Genomic DNA, 17675 nt, shown 5'->3' on the forward strand with positions numbered 1-17675 from the left:
TGCTGTCCGCTGCCAACATTTTTACACACAGTAAACATACCGGTCTTTCCTCGTCTCCCACCGTAGTCACAGTGAAGCCAAGCGCTACATACGCGTCGTCATATTTCCTCGTCTTAGCTTTCGGGAGACTTACGTTTGTCTCATTATCTCCGTCTCTCTCCGCCTTTCTTTTCATCCCTGTTAAATCTTTTTCCATGGTGTCTCTTAAGGGTTTGTTATCTGCACTTCATATCTCCTGCTCTGTGCTGTGTGCTCTTGTTCGGTTAAAAAAATAAAATACTCCCCGCGGCAAGAAAAAGCATGTTCCCCGGGGTCACACTCGCCACCCCTGGCATCGCTCCGAGCCCCCCCAGGGGGGCGCGCCCCACTATTTGAGAAGGACTGGACTAATTGCAGTTTTTTTTAGATATTTGAGATAAAATAGCAGAGGGACAAACTTCTGCCACTATAAACTTTGTTGATACGACAACCAAGGAGACAATGGATTGAGGAATAATTATTGTCTTAGGGTACAAGCTTGTAAAAAAAACAGACCTGTCAAACGATCAGGCTCTCCGCTGGGTGTGTGATTGTCTCAAGGTCACAGCCATAGGGTGGGTATGTGTGTGTGTGTGTGTGTGTGTGTGTGTGTGTGTGTGTGTGTGTGTGTGTGTGTGTGTGTGTGTGTGTGTGTGTGACATTATTAAATGTGTGTGGTGTTATGAAGCGCTCCAGCTAGGCCTGCTGGGTCCAGTATTTCCTTCCCAGAATTCTCCCCTACAGGTTTGGCTGTTTGTTCTGAGGTGCACTCTGCCCCCCAGCCTCCTTCCATCCACCTCTCTCATTCACTCCCACAGTGTTTTGGGGAGAGAAAAAACGTGCGTGACAACATGTGTTCACAGCTGACTTGGGTTAGTTAGGAGGACTTTATGGAGAGGAACCCTGTTAGAACCCACTGAACCAGTCCTGCTGAGCCCTTGTGAGGAGTTTGACCTTCTGTTCTTCTCCTTCCACAGCCTGAGGTAACTGAGGTACTAGGACTCTACAGGAGGTTTTGCTCTTCAGCGTACCACATCATCCATCCCATCTCTCCTTCTATCCTCCTCACTGATATCGGAGGAATTACAGCTGCACCCCTAGGGGTCCGGTCTGGGCTGAGGAAGGGTCTCGCTCCCAAACTCACTAATTTCCCCTTTTCCTAATCTGATTTTGAGTTCCATTCCCCCAAACTCCCACCCCCAGTCTCCCCGGGTTCAGACCCGAGTCACCCCAGCACAGCTGGATATCTGCTGGGTCCCCCGGGTCCCTACATCCGGGGCCCTGAGCCACGAGTGGCCCCTCATAACAGAGCCCTTCAACAACAGGAGATTAGGACACGACCAGAGCCAGGACAATGGGCTGCCGGACAGGACTTAATGCAATTACTCCGCTTCCTTATTTAATCACTCAATCAGGGAGAGATTTTGGGCCGTCTTGCCACGGCAGACCTACGTATTGATAATACAGCTGGCTCACAAGGAGTCAACCGACTCGGGGAAAGGGTCAAAGTGTCAACTCAAGTCCCGCCTCACGCTGACGTGTACTACAGTACATGACTTCACTGTTTCATTCGTAAAGAGTCATGTACTTTAATGGGGTTAGTGAGGTTGTATAGATTTGTGGTTTGTTCTTTGTTCAGTTTGGCTTTGAACTCTTTGTTCACAGTAACCAGGTTAGAGTCTAGACTGAGTCTGCGTCGGAAATGCCACCATAATCCTGATATAGTGCACTACTTTTGACCAGGGCCTTTCTTAAGGACACAACCAGACATGACCAGAAGAGTCCTATTCCGCCCGGTAACCCCCAGTTCCTGTCTCAGATTATCTCCCTTGGACATACATCACAGGTGTTGTCATCAGGCGGATGATTACACAGTGCAGTGCAGAGTCCTGATGTATCCTACCAAGAGCTAGGCACCGCTCTCTGTTGGAGGGCCTCTCTCCTGTTGTCGGCGCTGATGTTATTTACGAGCTCTGTGGCTGGCTGCACTCGGAGCCGGCGCTAACGCTAACCGCTAAAACCCTCTGTGGCTAGCTACACTCGGAGCCGGCGCTAACGCTAACCGCTAAAGCCCTCTGTGGATGGCTACACTCGGAGCCGGCGCTAACGCTAACCGCTAAAGCCCTCTGTGGCTGGCTACACACGGAGTTGGCGCTAACGCTACCCGCTAAAGCCCTCTGTGGCTGGCTACACTCGGAGTTGGCGCTAACGCTACCCGCTAAAGCCCTCTGTGGCTGGCTACACTCAGAGTTGGCGCTAACGCTACCCGCTAAAGCCCTCTGAGGCCGGCTACTCCCTCCCAAGACAGGTTCGAATACGCTAGATAAGAGGGTCAGAGGAATAAAAAACAACCTTATCAAGAACTCAGGATAAGACCCAGATGCAGACAGCTAGAGTCACAGATGTTTATTGACCCAAACAGGGGGCAGGCAAAAGACAGGTCAAAGGCAGGCAGAGGTCTGTAATCCAGGGCAGAGTCAATAAGGTACAGAACAGCAGGCAGGCTCGGGGTCAGGACAGGCAGAGGTTCGTAAACGGGTCAGTCAGGCAGGTACAGAACGTCAGGCAGGCTAGGGGTCAGGGCAGGCAGAATGGTCAGAACCGGGGAAACTAGGAAACAGAACTAGAGAGAGCAATGAAATGGGAAAAGACGCTGGTGAGACCTGACAAGACAAGATGAACTGGCAACAGACAAACAGAGAACACAGGTATAAATACACAGGGGATAATGGGAAGAGATGGGTGGCGACAAGCACAAAGACAGGTGAAACAGATCAGGGTGTGACAAACCTAGCGTTCATATACATTTAACGTTACGCACCTCTCGCAATCCTCCAAATGCAACACAGCCCAGTCCACTGAAGGACCACAGTATTGTGTTTAACAGTCCACCTTCTGACACTGCGGCTGGGAAAGGAGCCAGGGAAAATATGACATAAAGTCATCTGGACAATTAGTTGTCTTCTTCTTTCATTTAGAGCGAACGTGTGCATGAGAAATAGTTAATAGTCCACTTATTCTATGTAGAATGGCAAATCCATAGCCAATATGGAAGCAATCAGTGCTGAAGCGGGTACAATGCGGGGGGGCGTACACACAGAGGCAGCGGTATCGCTTTCAGTTTGTCGCGAGGCTATAGTGCGATACACACTCTCTGACTGAGAAAAAGTGATAGTGTGACACACACACACTGCTGCTGGGGGAAAAGGGGGTTTGAAGCGTTCTCTGTGGAGTACAGTTTCCTGGTTTACAGTTGAGGCCCCGCTACCACGTGTCAACTCATGCATGAAAGCGTAGGAAAATAATCCATAGCAGATGCAGAGTAAACTCAGAGGATTGTTGTTGCCCTACAGGATATGGTGATTGTTTGAAACAACCTGGCACATCAGGGGCATATGGAACGGTTGCTCAAATTTACTGCTGATTTCCCCGTCCACATTTCGACTGTGAAATATTTGCTAAATCTCATTTACGAGGAGAGTGGGTGGTTTCTGGTTTCTCTTGCATATTCAGTCTTCTACCATATGGCAACTCACGTCTGTTTTGAGTTTTGAGTAAATCTAATTGCAGCCGCACAATTACGCCCGTGCCAGAAACAGGAACGACTGCGAGAGCTCGAACATCAGCTAAATCGCAATTAATGACTGAGGACGACTTGTAACTGATCTACAGTAGCTAATCAAACGTTCCTGTTTTGTCTCCTAGGGGCAGAAGACTGAGGCAGAGGGTTACTATCGAAGAGCCATCCAGCTGGACCCTTCCAAAGGAAACTGCTACATGCATTATGGTATGTACCAGAACTCATATGAAGTACTGCGCACATTGCTTAATTTGACCTCTCCGTTTTGGACTGATTCGTTCTGGAAGCTATTTGGCTGGATCCGGTACCTCTCATGGCATGAAAAATGTACTTTTTGCAATGTACAAATTTGAGTTAATTCGAGTTGCCTCTTCGTTAATTCTACTGCCTGATATTCTAATAGTTGATTCGGGTTGCGCCGGTCTGAATTTACAGTATGGATTGTGCATCATTGTATCCTATGGTTGAGACCAACTCGTGGCTGTGTGAGATGTGTGCCTGTATCTCTCACAGAACTAGAATGAGATTCACTTTCTATGATCCCTCTCTGCTCTGATAGACATGAGTCTGCAACTCTCATCTCTCCAGCGTTGCACTTCATATTTTATTTCCTTAGAATCATAGCCAGGCGAAGGGTTCTGGAGGAGCTGCAGCACCACTGATACATTGAAATACATTTGCCAAAGTTATAGAATTACTGCTGTCTGTTCAGAAAGAATTGAAGTCATTCAGAATAGCCTACAACACCATGAAAATGACTATATTTTAGTCACAGAGGATCAATAGTGCCTTTAAAAATGTGCCAAGCTGTGGATTGTGTGTAGCCCAATAACAAGGCATAGCCTACAGTCCGGAACACGGCAAACCTGTCAGTGAACAGCATGCAGACAAGACAGGCCTTTCACTATATTTCAAATACAATCGCGGGAAAACACAAGTTGGAAAGAAAATGTCTCCTGCTGAAAAGAGAGGACTCTAATCTGTCTGCTGTAGGCTAACAAAATATTTCATTAACTTCCAAATATTGTTTTACAAAGTAAAGCAAGAGAGATATATAGGCTTTTGGTACGAACACATCGGCTATCACTGGTGAGAGAGCTGCACATCATTGGGTCAGTCAGTGACACTGGAAAGCATTTTTAGGACTAGTGTCCTCCTCATATTATAGCCTATAATATGTGTCTCCACACACCTAGGCCTAGGCTATTGATGGATTCAACATAAAGTCGTTTTTATTTATCTCAGATTCACAGTTTGTCAGAGTCAAAGTAGCCTGTCATTTCGATCATTTGTGCCGCATTAAAAAATATTCAGCCAAAGTCTCCAGTCATGTAAAATGACATAGAATTGCATGAAATGCGTTTATAAAAGGACATATTTTTTCCGGACCCTTGGCTATTAAAATGTTCCCCATTTGTGCAACTTCTGTATGCCACTATGCAAATGTGATGATATGCATGCAATGCTTTATTGTAAAGGTGATTTTTTTTTTCTCATGCGTTCCGTTACCTCAGAGCTCCCCAGGTCACCCCCTCTGGTGCTCACATCTTGTTCCGGCACCTACCGATTTACAAATTAAGCACTACACGCACACACACATACACGCACACACCATTAAACTGCTCCATGTAGTGACTTCCTACAGTAACAGTGTATTGTAGCTTGACCCCACCATAAGAACTTGCAGTTTGGTAAAGACACCTTATCTACAGTACTCTACAGTACTCCCACATAGCACGTATAACTGCTTGTTAAGTGTAAGAAATGTGTCCTGTAGCCACTTTAAAAGCCGCTCTAGTTAGCGGAAGTTTGGTTTGCATTTGGAATCAGGATGTAGGAGGTCATACATACAGTAGACCTAATCTCCACATACTTAGAGGAAACCGGATCGGACTACACCACCACCGATAAGGATGCTTGCCTTTCACTGATTGAGGAGAAACGCTATAAGCCCGCGCTTCTGTAAATGCTGCCATTCATATTGTCTCTCCCTCTCTCCCTCCCTGTCTCTCTCTCTCTCTCTCTCTTTGTGTATCTCAGTCTCGGGGGTTGTGTTTGGATCCTGGCGGGCCGCGTTGCTTTCTTTGGACAGAGTCATTTGCCCTCTCTCTGCGATCTCCTAGCCTCTTTTCAAAGGTTTATTTTTACTGGCCCCCAACACCTTATCGTAATCGGGCCACAACGGCCATTCCTCCTCCACTGTGACTGGAATGACTCCAGTATGTTGTTGGTGAGACTGTATGAATGTGCTTACAGACTCTCTGAACTGTGGGACAGGGAGGGCGAGAGCTGACATGAGAGGTCAAGCCTCCTTTCCTGCTATTGTCCCAGACTAACACATGCTCTGATGCAGGGAGCATGCATGTGTCACGCTACATGTGACCCGTAGCAACGCTCTGCATTCAGGTGATGGTTATTGCCGACTGACACGCAATGAAGTATAACATCTGAGACATAGGAAGACTATTTTTACAAATTCTAAAAACACACACGCACACGTGTTGGAACACGCACACACACAAACACACACACTGATCTGCACATTACACAGTCCAGCATAATATACCATCTGCGTCCCAGACATAGTAGTAATGTATTCCTTCTCAGCAGACTCCTGTGGAGGTAGAACCAGTTGGTCCTGCTCCCAGGGGACATACATGAAACTCCTTCGACTCAGCTGGACTTCCACAAATCACTGAGCATGACAAAAACCCTCGTTTCCTCACTTTCTCCTTTCTGACCTTCTTTCTGACCTTCTTGCTGCCCTGTCGCCTGAACCCATCTTTTTGCTTCCTATTTTTCCTCTTTCTTTCTTTCTTTCTTTCTTTCTTTCTTTCTTTCTTTCTTTCTTTCTTTCTTTCTTTCTTTTTTCACTTTCCATCCCTTCGTTGTCTCACTGTGTCCCTCTTTCCCTTTTTTTGTCTCCGTCCCGCTCTCCCTCTCCCTCTCCCTCTCCCTCTCCCTCTCCCTCTCCCTCTCCCTCCCCCTTTATCTATTTCCTTCTCTTTCTTACTCTGTCTGTGTTTCTCTCTCTCTGATGGACAGGCCAGTTTCTGCTGGAGCAGTCTCGTCCGGCGGAGGCAGCAGAGATGGCAGAGAGAGCTGCAGATCTGGACAGCTCAGAGTTTGACGTGGTCTTCAGTGCCGCTCACATGCTCAGGTGGGTGTGACAGTGTATCAAAACGTTATTACAGTGTTTAAAGAGTGCCTGGTATTTTCGCAAATGCTTTCCAATCATACTTTAACGAGCATCAATCAAATGTGTTTATAAAGCCCTTTTTAAATCCGCAGTTGTCACAAGGCGCTTGGCAGTAACCCGGCCTAGACTCCAAAGAGCAAGTAGAATTAGAAGCACATTGGGAAGGAACAACTCTCTATAAATAAGAAATCTAGAGAGGTATCAGGCTCTGAGAGGAAGCCCAACCTCACTACAGTAAAATAATAGAAAATACTCTACTGCATTTCCTTACAGTACGGTAGGTCTTCAGCGCATGTAGAATTTCTGTTGGATGTATTCAGATGTCTTATTCATGAAAATAGCAGAAGGTGCCTCCGAAGGTTATTTCCTCGGTGATGGAGAGTTGGTTGCCAAGGCATTTCATCATTCACGACTTAATCAATATTGCATTGTGCCCGCTAACCCACTCAGACACTTCAGATCTGACGTTTAATAAGATAATGGCAGTTTGCATGGAAACGGTCCATTTTAAGTCGTTTGTGTATGGTTCAACTGGTTTTATAGTTAATATACAACACATGGAAACAGCAGTCGTAGTTTTGATTCATGCTGGTGACGTTTCAATCCAGGGCTTGTAAAGAAACCCAGGCATACCTCGGGAGAATTTCCCATTCGGCTTGGCAAGTGTGAGCACAGACAGCACATACGTTTTATACGTTTGAAATGGGGGACTGCAAATCCTCTCGACTCACTGCAACTCGAGGAAGTATTGGAAACGACGTCTCTTAATTCCTTTTTGCTCTACATATCTGGAGAAGTAATTGAAGCTACAGCATCCTTCATCCAAAGTGTAGTGCTGCGGAGGATTTGAGAGTTATAAGTCGACAGCTCAGCAAGGGTAGCGCTGCTTGGATGCGGAGAGTAAAAACGGAGAGACAAATCATCATATTCTGGTCCTCTTAGATATAAGCCTACTGCATCGAGGAAAAAACACCATGACATATTCACTCAACTAATCCTGTAATACGACACTCTTATGGCTGTGCTGAGACATTCTGATGCAGACCTGTCTTTGGGTGTATTAATGCTGGTCAAAATGCACCTCTTACTCTCTGTTCTGTACGGCAAATAAATAACTATTTGACACTTTGGATGCCACCAAATGATTGTCAACATCAAGCATTAGACTGGGAAAACGTACTTTGTTGTTCTGAAACTCAGTGACCATTTGTCTTCATCCAGACCGTAGTAGTGGTTTGCCATATCCTTGTGCACCCTGTGGCTCTTTTTGACAGAGACCAATAGAGTAGCACCAGGTTTGGACCCGTGAAAATCAAAGTCAAAGTCCTTTCCTGTTACGCAGTGTCAGCGTTTCCTTCTCTTTGAAGAATTTCTCAAAGCCAAGCTCCAGATTCTCCCAACATTGTAGATTGTGTAGATTCTCTCAGGTGCAGTGGGAAACACCAGCGTCTTCGAAAAGTTGACAAAAACAAGAGCAAGGAGTAAATGAAAGACGTTGAATGGATGGAGAATGGATCTGAAGAGTCAGGCATGAACTTGATATGAATGGAATGATGAAGCACTACTAGCTAGTATTCCCAAGGCAGACTTTCCTTTATGCAAAGTCAATAGAGACATATTTCCCTGAGTCATCCACCTTATGAATATGTTTGGAAAGATGTCTGCCTTTATCTAATTAGCGTTAACATATGCAGTTAGTATCAGAAATATATGCAGCATAGTGTTTCAGAGTCATTTGAGGGAGTATTTTTCAGCATCAAAGTGCCATCAGGATCTCAATACTTTATGGGCAATATTCAGTTATAATGAAAGAATGCTTCTCTATCCAATACAGAACTCCTTCTGCCGTCATGTCACAATAATACTGTCAGACTCTGTGTAAGCCATGTGTAATGACGACCTCTATTGCCCTTCCTCCTCTTGCCATGCCTCTCTCCCTCCCTCATCTCTGTATTTCACTATCTCCCTCTCCAGACAGGCCAGTCTAAACAAGGCAGCAGAGAGGCATTATGAGCGCGCGGCATACCTCAGACCAGACGTGAGTACCTTGGCCCAATGAGCCTTTCTTACTCAAACTGATGGACATGCACACACACACATACACACACTCCACCATTACACACAATCAGCCCTAGTCCGCCATGGCTGCTCCATCAATGCCTCCTATTGTTTGTTAGAACCGGAGAGCAGGAACTGGGTCTCTGTGATTCTATGGTTAGACATGAAGGTAGATCTCTCTCTCTCTCTCTCTCTCTCTCTCTGCAGCGCATCAATCAGTCCCTTCAAAGGGAGTGGACGTGTGGTGGAGTGCTATGAGAGAGAGGGTAATATAGAGTCAATAGGACGTGTGTTTTAGACAAGAGTAGATGAGGTCTCCCCTGGTCATTTCCCACACTCGCTGACTTACAGTGGGGGGAAAAAGTATTTGATGACTTAGTACTTGGTGGCAAAACCGTTGTTGGCAATCACAGAGGTCAGACATTTCTTGTAGTTGGCCACCAGGTTTGCACACATCTCAGGAGGGATTTTGTCCCACTCCTCTTTGCAGATCTTCTTCAAGTCATTAAGGTTTCGAGGCTGACGTTTGGCTACTCGAACCTTCAGCTCCCTCCACAGATTTTCTATGGGATTAAGGTCTGGAGACTGGCTAGGCCACTCCAGGACCTTAATGTGCTTCTTCTTGAGCTACTCATTTGTTGCCTTGTGTTTTGGGTCATTGTCAAGCTGGAATACCCATCCACAACCCATTTTCAATGCCCTGGCTGAGGGAAGGAGGTTCTCACCCAAGATTTGATGGTACATGGCCCTGTCAAATGATGCGGTGAAGTTGTCCTGTCCCCTTAGCAGAAAAACACCCCCAAAGCATAATGTTTCCACCTCCATGTTTGACGGTGGAGATGGTGTTCTTGGGGTCATAGGCAGCAATCCTCCTCCTCCAAACACGGCGAGTTGAGTTGATGCCAAAGAGCTCCATTTTGGTCTCATCTGACCACAACACTTTCACCCAGTTGTCCTCTGAATCATTCAGATGTTCATTGGCAAACTTCAGACGGGCATGTATATGTATTCTTGAGCAGGGCGACCTTGCGGGCGCTGCAAGATTTCAGTCCTTCACGGCGTAGTGTGTTACCAATTGTTTTCTTGGTGACAATGGTCCCAGCTGCCTTGAGATCATTGACAAGATCCTCCCGTGTAGTTTTGTGCTGATTCCTCGCCGTTCTCATGATCATTGCAGTCCCACGAGGTGAGATCTTGCATGGAGCCCCAGGCCGAGGGATATTGACAGTTCTTTTGTGTTTCTTCCATTTGCGAATAATCGCACCAAATGTTGTCACCTTCTCACCAAGCTGCTTGGCGAGGGTCTTGTAGCCCATTCCAGCCTTGTGTAGGTCTACAATCTTGTCCCTGACATCCTTGGAGAGCTCTTTGGTCTTGGCCATGGTGGAGAGTTTGGAATCTGATTGATTGATTGCTTCTGTGGACAGGTGTCTTTTTTACAGGTAACAAGCTGCGGTTAGGAGCACTCCCTTTAAGAGTGTGCTCCTAATCTCAGCTCGTTACCTGTATAAAAGACACCTGGGAGCCAGAAATCTTTCTGATTGAGAGGGGGTCAAATACTTATTTCCCTCATTAAAATGCAAATCAATTTATAACATTTTTGACATGCATTTTTCTGGATATTTTTGTTGTTATTCTGTCTCTCACTGTTCAAATAAACCTACCATTAAAATTATAGACTGATCCTTTCTTTATCAGTGGGCAAACGTACAAAATCACCAGGGGATCAAATACTTTTTTCCCCCACTGTATGAGCCATTTTGAGTCACGAGAGTCAGCTGGAGGCTGTTTGGAGCCTGGAGAGTTAGCTGGAGGTTGTTTGGAGTCTGGAGAGTCAGCTGGAGGCTGTTTGGAGTCTGGAGAGTCAGCTGGAGGCTGTTTGGAGTCTGGAGAGTTAGCTGGGAGTTGTTTGGAGTCTGGAGAGTTAGCTGGAGGTTGTTTGGAGTCTGGAGAGTCAGCTGGAGGCTGTTTGGAGTCTGGAGAGTCAGCTGGAGGCTGTTTGGAGTCTGGAGAGTCAGCTGGAGGCTGTTTGGAGTCTGGAGAGTCAGCTGGAGGCTGTTTGGAGTCTTTCATATTTTGTCATATTTAACGCTTATTTTTATCAGTTAAGTTGACTGAGAACAAATTCGCATTTACAGCAGCGACCTGGGGAATAGTTACGGGGGGGGGGGGGGGTGAATAACTAATTGGAAGTCAATGGAGGGACTGGGTAGGCTGTGTAATTTGTTTAACCAGCCATTTTGGAGAAAGTTTTCATAGGGGATTTAAGTTGATATCCTCAGACAGTAAGTATTTGTAGAAATGGTAAGTGCAACAGTTGTCCTTGGCACACACTCTTTCAATTGTTTCCTATAAAACCATCTTGTCTGTATGTCCATGTCTCGGTGTCCTTCACAATCAGTTAGTCTGTAACAGAAGTTAGTCTGTATGTCCGTGTCTCGGTGTCCTTCACAATCAGTTAGTCTGTAACAGAAGTTAGTCGGTATGTCCATGTCTCGGTGTGTTTCACAATCAGTTAGTCTGTAACAGAAGTTAGTCTGTATGTCCGTGTCTCGGTGTCCTTCACAATCAGTTAGTCTGTAACAGAAGTTAGTCGGTATGTCCGTGTCTCGGTGTCTTTCACAACAGTTAGTCTGTAACAGAAGTTAGTCGGTATGTCCGTGTCTCGGTGTCTTTCACAACAGTTAGTCTGTAACAGAAGTTAGTCGGTATGTCCGTGTCTCGGTGTCCTTCACAATCAGTTAGTCTGTAACAGAAGTTAGTCGGTATGTCCGTGTCTCGGTGTCCTTCACAATCAGTTAGTCTGTAACAGAAGTTAGTCGGTATGTCCGTGTCTCGGTGTCCTTCACAATCAGTTAGTCTGTAACAGAAGTTAGTCGGTATGTCCGTGTCTCGGTGTCCTTCACAACAGTTCCCAGTCAGACAGTTGTATTTATTATTCTGTGTAATTCACAGAAAGGCCAAGGTCCTCTAATCTACACTCTCCAACAAGTCAAGGGCTTACACTCAATCATTTGTCGGAAGTAAAGAGCCTCTTGTCTTTGACATTTCGCTGTGCGTGTCTGCTTAGCGAATGTCAAGTCCTCAAATATTAACTTAATCCAAAAGGGTTTCTGGTCATGAAAAATTCAACATCTGTGGCCAGACGTGCTGGGAAAGACAATTTGTCAAAGGAGTGTGCCTTCCAGAAAAAACGAAAAACTTCAGAGTGCAACAGAGGATGACGGACAGAATTACCTCACGTCCTAATTCCTAATGGACCGTTAGGTTTGACTGCATTTGTGTTACGTTTTCTCTGTTCCTTAAACTATTCACAACTGCAAAGTTACTATCCCTAAACGCAGTACATACATTGTAGTTTCAAATAGAGTGTGATTAATGTGACAATGCCCATATATATTATCAGCTTTAGATTTCAATCTGTTAGCTTATGTCTCTGTTCCAATCATCAGTTCAGTACATTTCCTCTGTGTAGAGCGAGTAGCGAGTGGGCCTATGGAAAACATATCGGAGTTGAATCGTGGAGCTCATGTCCATAACAGTGTGGTAATAGGCAGCTCAACCACCACCTGCTGAGAAAGACCATACTGTATGTTGGGGAAATGGTGGGCAGCTTTTGCTGGGTTAAACAGAGGTCAGTTAGACTCTGAGGGTGCCACAATGAAAGATCATTGTTGACCATATACATGGTTACAATTTCTGGTTTGGCAGTTAATATTGAGTTTACTGAATTACTATGCGATGCAACACTGTTGAGTTCAGGCCACTTTCATTTCAATTCAGTTAGCTTTCTCCATAGTGCAAATCAAATTCCAAATTTAATGGAATTTAGATTGAAAATTATACTGTGGATATCCATTTTGAGGCAATGCTATGTCCCGTGTGGCTCAGTTGGTAGAGCATGTTGTTTGCATGCCAGAGTTGCGGGTTCGATTCCCACGAGGGACCAGTACAAAAAATGTATGAACTCACTACTGTTAGTCACTCTGGATAAGAGTGTTTGCTAAATTACGCAAATGTAAAAAATTATATCATTCAGACTTGCCCGAAATAACCAAGGTCAACAGCTACTGTCATCCTTGGGTAAAGGCTGTGTTTGGACCTGACCAGCCCCGCCACATTATTCACCGTCTCAGCTTTAAGAGAGAGCAATCTCTGGCATGGGTTTCTGGCTCCAGTGAGTGTACACATGTAAACAGATGACCCTGTAATGATGCAGACTGTCTGGGGTGTCTCCTGAGTTTCACCCTGGGTGCTGTTTACAATGCTAGAGGGCGTTAATCTATCTCCACCAGCCTCTGTCTGCTCAGCCTATAGAGAGCCATGGTGTCTCCTGACCTGGAGTAGGAAGTTAACAGCCAAAGCAGAGTTTGGTTTCAGTGGACAGTTTTGGTTCCAAGTGACCTTAATGTTGTGTCTGGGTTCTTTATGAAGCCCTGTCTGGAAAGGAATAGGGCAAAGACTAGTTAGTGCTACAGTACAGATGCCTTATTGGTCTCTGGAGTTGTTCAAGTATGCTCAAGAGAGAGTCAAACTTTGTACAAATAGAAAACTCACAGTAAAAGGTAACCACCTAAAGAGGCGTGTAAACTCCTATCTGGAACAAAAAACTTTAGTTGCATCTCAACTCCTTCAACCCTGACCCCACAGTTGGGTTCACAGGCGTGTGAAAATGTCCAGTCTGGAGGGTGCTGGAGAGCCAGAGGTGAGACTGGGATCTGGGTGTGTTTGCGGTGGCATACTGCAGGGCTCCGGGGCCCAGGCTAGAGATTCCTTCGCTCCATACTCAGTTACGACTAGGTGGTTTCACTTGGCCACATCAAAGGGCCATTTAATTAAATAGCACCCTTAAAAACACACACGCTGTACATGTGTTCACTTTCACTAATACACAAACAGTCACACACAAGTACGTGTGCATACACACACATGCACGCATGCACACTCATACACACACATGCACACACATGCACACACACACACACGCCGACTAGCGTATAAGTTCCTGGTGAGAACTGTAGCTCAAGACAAAATGAGTAACCTGCTCTGTTCCTATTAGCTGAGCTTAGTTGACGGCTGGAGAGACAGACTTTTATGGAACGATGAGCTTCAAGGCATATTGGCGTAACCCTCTTTAACTCTGTGGAGAGAGACCAAAGTTGGAACTGAGTACAATTGAGCCGAATATCATATAATCTATCTGTGTTATGAGATTTCATACTGTACCATGCAAGACATCTCTGCGTCCAGTAACATCCTCTCTGTCATATAACCCTTCCTTCATACTGTATCTTCAAGTTCTACTTTATGTGAAATATACTGCTCTGTACTCTTCACAACATGGCGTCCAGCCCAACACAGACATCAAAACAATCTGTACTCCAAACTTTTTATTAATTCAGTTTCAAAGGAATCTGCATTAAATAGAGGTCTTATGGGAGGGTGAATTTGAAAGAGTTTGCCATGAGTTGAATTCAAGGGCATGTACTGTCTGAGACTACCTTATCGCTATACTGCATCTAGACCTATCCAGTAGAAATTAAGTCTGCTTCATGCAGGGGCGCAACTTTAGTTTTAGAAGTGGGGGGGACATAATTATTATATCAACATTTTTTATCCGGATAAACACTCCAAAAGCCTACTCCGACTGCTTGGAGGCATCCGCATGGTCCTAAAGTACATCATTGCCTTATTTTCTATCACATTCCAATTATAAAACGGGGGGGGACAAAAAGGCCATTTCAGAATGTGGGGGAGACGTGTCCCCCGTCCCCAGTGAAAGTTGTACCCCTGGCTTCATGTTTTGTTTCCTTGTCACGATACCGTTGAATTTTGTGATACTGGTACCGTGACAACCTTACTATCCAGACAAACAGTCTATACTGCATCTAGACCGATCCATCGTAGAAGAGAGCCTCCCACTCCTTAGGGACTTTGCTAACATCATTATAAATGTTAACCCGGCATGACATAAACACTTGGCATTTGAGAAACCTCCGGAAACCACAAACATCAACAAGAGTGTGACCCCACCAGCCATTATCCACATTCTTTTGAGCAACAGCAATATCTTTCTAAAGACTTAATTTTGTCAGAGCGTCACCTAATCCACAGTGTAACACGCAAATGTTAATCAAGCCCCTGTCCCTTTTCTCTCTCCCTCATTCCCTCGGTCTCCCTCTCTCCCAGTATCCGGCGGCCTTGATGAATCTGGGCGCCATCCTCCACCTGAATGGGCGGCTGCCTGAGGCGGAGACCAACTACCTGCGGGCTCTGCAGCTCAAGCCTGATGACGTCATCACCCAGTCCAACCTGCGCAAGCTGTGGAACATCATGGAGAGGCAGGGTCTGAGGACCACGCAGGGGCCTTGAATCCTCAAAGACCCAGGAAATTGCCCCAAGTGAGGTCCCCTTAATAGGAGTGAAGGACCTAAAAAGAGGCGGGAAACCCCAGGAATGGAGCAAATAGTGGCCAGGGGATTGGTGTGCCTCAGGGATGAATACCGAGGCCAACCCAATCTGTTTGAGATCAGTAGTCTCATTGGAACGGTAGTAAGGGAAGCGTATAAACCTAGTGACCAGAGGCCTGAGGGTTTCTAGGGTCGATATGACGACCTGAGCTGGGTCGAAGGACAGTCGAGTCACATCAGGATGGGAGAGGTTAGCTACACAAGTCAACACGGCAAGGATGACAACCCTTGGCTACTCAGAGGCAGCCTTACTGAGGTCACAGTGCAAGGACTGGGATAGTCCTCATTAGACAACAAAAAACATTCTTAAGACGAAAGCTGAGGGGTTACGTGATGACTCGTATCTCTGGGCCCATTTTAATTTATTTACTTTAATTGAAAATTCTCCCTCCGAGACCTGTGTCTATTCCGAATCACTTAATTTGAGTTAGGATGTGACTACGGAACAGAAGTCATAATTCTACTCCATTTGATGATGTCACGAGGTCTTTGGGGGCCAAACGTTGTACTTGCTGTTGGTGCACGATAAACAAGTTGGTCTGAATATTTGCGTTACATACAGGATAGTACGGTCTGGGTTTAATGCTGATTGCACATAAAGTTGCCCTGCGCTTATCACGACAGTGATAAATTCAAGAACTATTTCCAGTCAAACCCATATTTTGAGTCAAATAAGACAAAACTACAAATGATTCCATCAAGGATGCCAACATATCCAAGGCACAACATTTATTCACGCCCAACAGTAGGTATTTTTAGACTGTGCTAAAGGTGTACATTGTCTCATGTATCAGGATATCCAGCAGACAAGTTCTTCCTGATGCATGTTATGTATTTTATTGTAATATAATTAAGAAGTTTTATTTCATTTCATGTGATCAGAAGATTATTAACTTATTGATTTGTGTTTACTGTCTGTGTCAACACCAACACTGTGCCCACACACACACACACACACACAGGTTGATCTAATTCTATACAAACAACAAGTGGAGTTCTAAGGCAATGTGTCGCCGCTTAGGGATATCAGGTGGTGTGCTACTGTCAACCAGGCTCTCCTATCAGTGAAAGAGTTTACTAATTGATGGTAAGAGTTGTTGTTTTTTAAAGATGGTTGTGTGTGTTTAAATGATGGGGGATTTACAGCTTTTTGTCCAGTTCATTATTATATAATTCATGTTAATTATGTTCCCTGTATTCCATAATAAAAAGACACCTTCAGACCTTGAGTGGGTTAATTCATTGTGGCATCATCAGATTTTGTCTAGAGATTTAACATTTCACATCTACATTTTATAGAAAGGACATCCATTTCAAAGTCTTCATTTGAGTTGGTCCCAATAGATACTGGAATTCTGTCTAAAATAGTTAAAATCTTTTGACTTCATAGGGAGGGGAATCTTGTGAATAATTTAGTAATACATCTCTCTATCTACACTTTTCTTGCCTACTCTTGGTTTCCATGGAGACCTCTTGACAGAAAGGAGAGAGTTCGGGTTGAGTAGAGATGATTCCTATCTCATCCATTTTAGAGAACATCCTCTGGTGTGTTAGTTTGAGAGTATACATGCAGCTCTTCAAAATATGACAATATGTTGACACACACACACAAATGCAACTCTGAACACAGAAAGTATACAAATCCATGTGAAAGCAAACTAATGATGACTACTTTTTTGGGGGCAATCCCAATTTCTGCCAGGACTTGAGCTACTGACGAATCAGATGAAGATCAAAAGAGGATTATGATAAAGCCCCTGACTCTGAACACACCAGGGTGTAAATATTTAACAGGGTATGACTGAGTCAGGAGACACTGCCATCAGGAGTGGTAGAGTCAGACTGAGAGACTTTTATTAGGAGTGATAGTCAGACTGAGACACTGTCATTAAGAGTGATAGAGTCAGACTGAGAGACACTGACTGCCATTAGGAGTGATACAGTTGGACTGAGAGACACTGCCATTAGGAGTGATAGGGTAGGTACAAGGAATAGGGTAGCATTACATATTTATTCTCTATTGTGTAACATCATACCTTTGAAGGAGCGAATGATCTCCATTGAGGGTTAGCGTTGTGGCTTAGTCCACCTTTAACACTTTTCATCAACATTGACTGGGAAATATAAGGTAACTGAGCTATAGTCATTCTTTTCCATGGGAAAAACGTTTAGCTAAAGTTCCAGACTGAAAGGCAATATGGGTTGGAAGTGGAGGCCAAGAAAAAAACAAACAAGAGCTGAAAAAAAGTCATCAAAATGTCAGAGATACAGCTAGTAGCCCATATATATATATATATATATATACTGCTCAAAAAAATAAAGGGAACACTTAAACAACACAATGTAACTC

The 17675-nt window shown here is 44.8% G+C and overlaps 1 protein-coding gene across 1 annotated transcript in view; it reads left to right on the plus strand.

Moving 5' to 3' along the window:
- LOC115199113 (protein O-mannosyl-transferase TMTC2) overlaps positions 1-16554 on the plus strand; it is an 89869-nt gene extending 73315 nt beyond the window's left edge. Inside the window, exons 9-12 of the mRNA XM_029761689.1 lie at positions 3724-3805; positions 6644-6758; positions 8772-8835; positions 15045-16554. Of these exons, the coding sequence (XP_029617549.1) occupies positions 3724-3805; positions 6644-6758; positions 8772-8835; positions 15045-15227 (444 nt within the window). The 3' untranslated portion in view covers positions 15228-16554. The remainder of the gene's footprint in view (positions 1-3723; positions 3806-6643; positions 6759-8771; positions 8836-15044) is intronic.
- The last annotated feature ends 1121 nt before the right edge of the window (positions 16555-17675 follow it).

The sequence above is a fragment of the Salmo trutta genome, chromosome 8 (assembly GCF_901001165.1).
Source record: "Salmo trutta chromosome 8, fSalTru1.1, whole genome shotgun sequence".
Lineage (NCBI taxonomy): Eukaryota > Metazoa > Chordata > Actinopteri > Salmoniformes > Salmonidae > Salmo > Salmo trutta.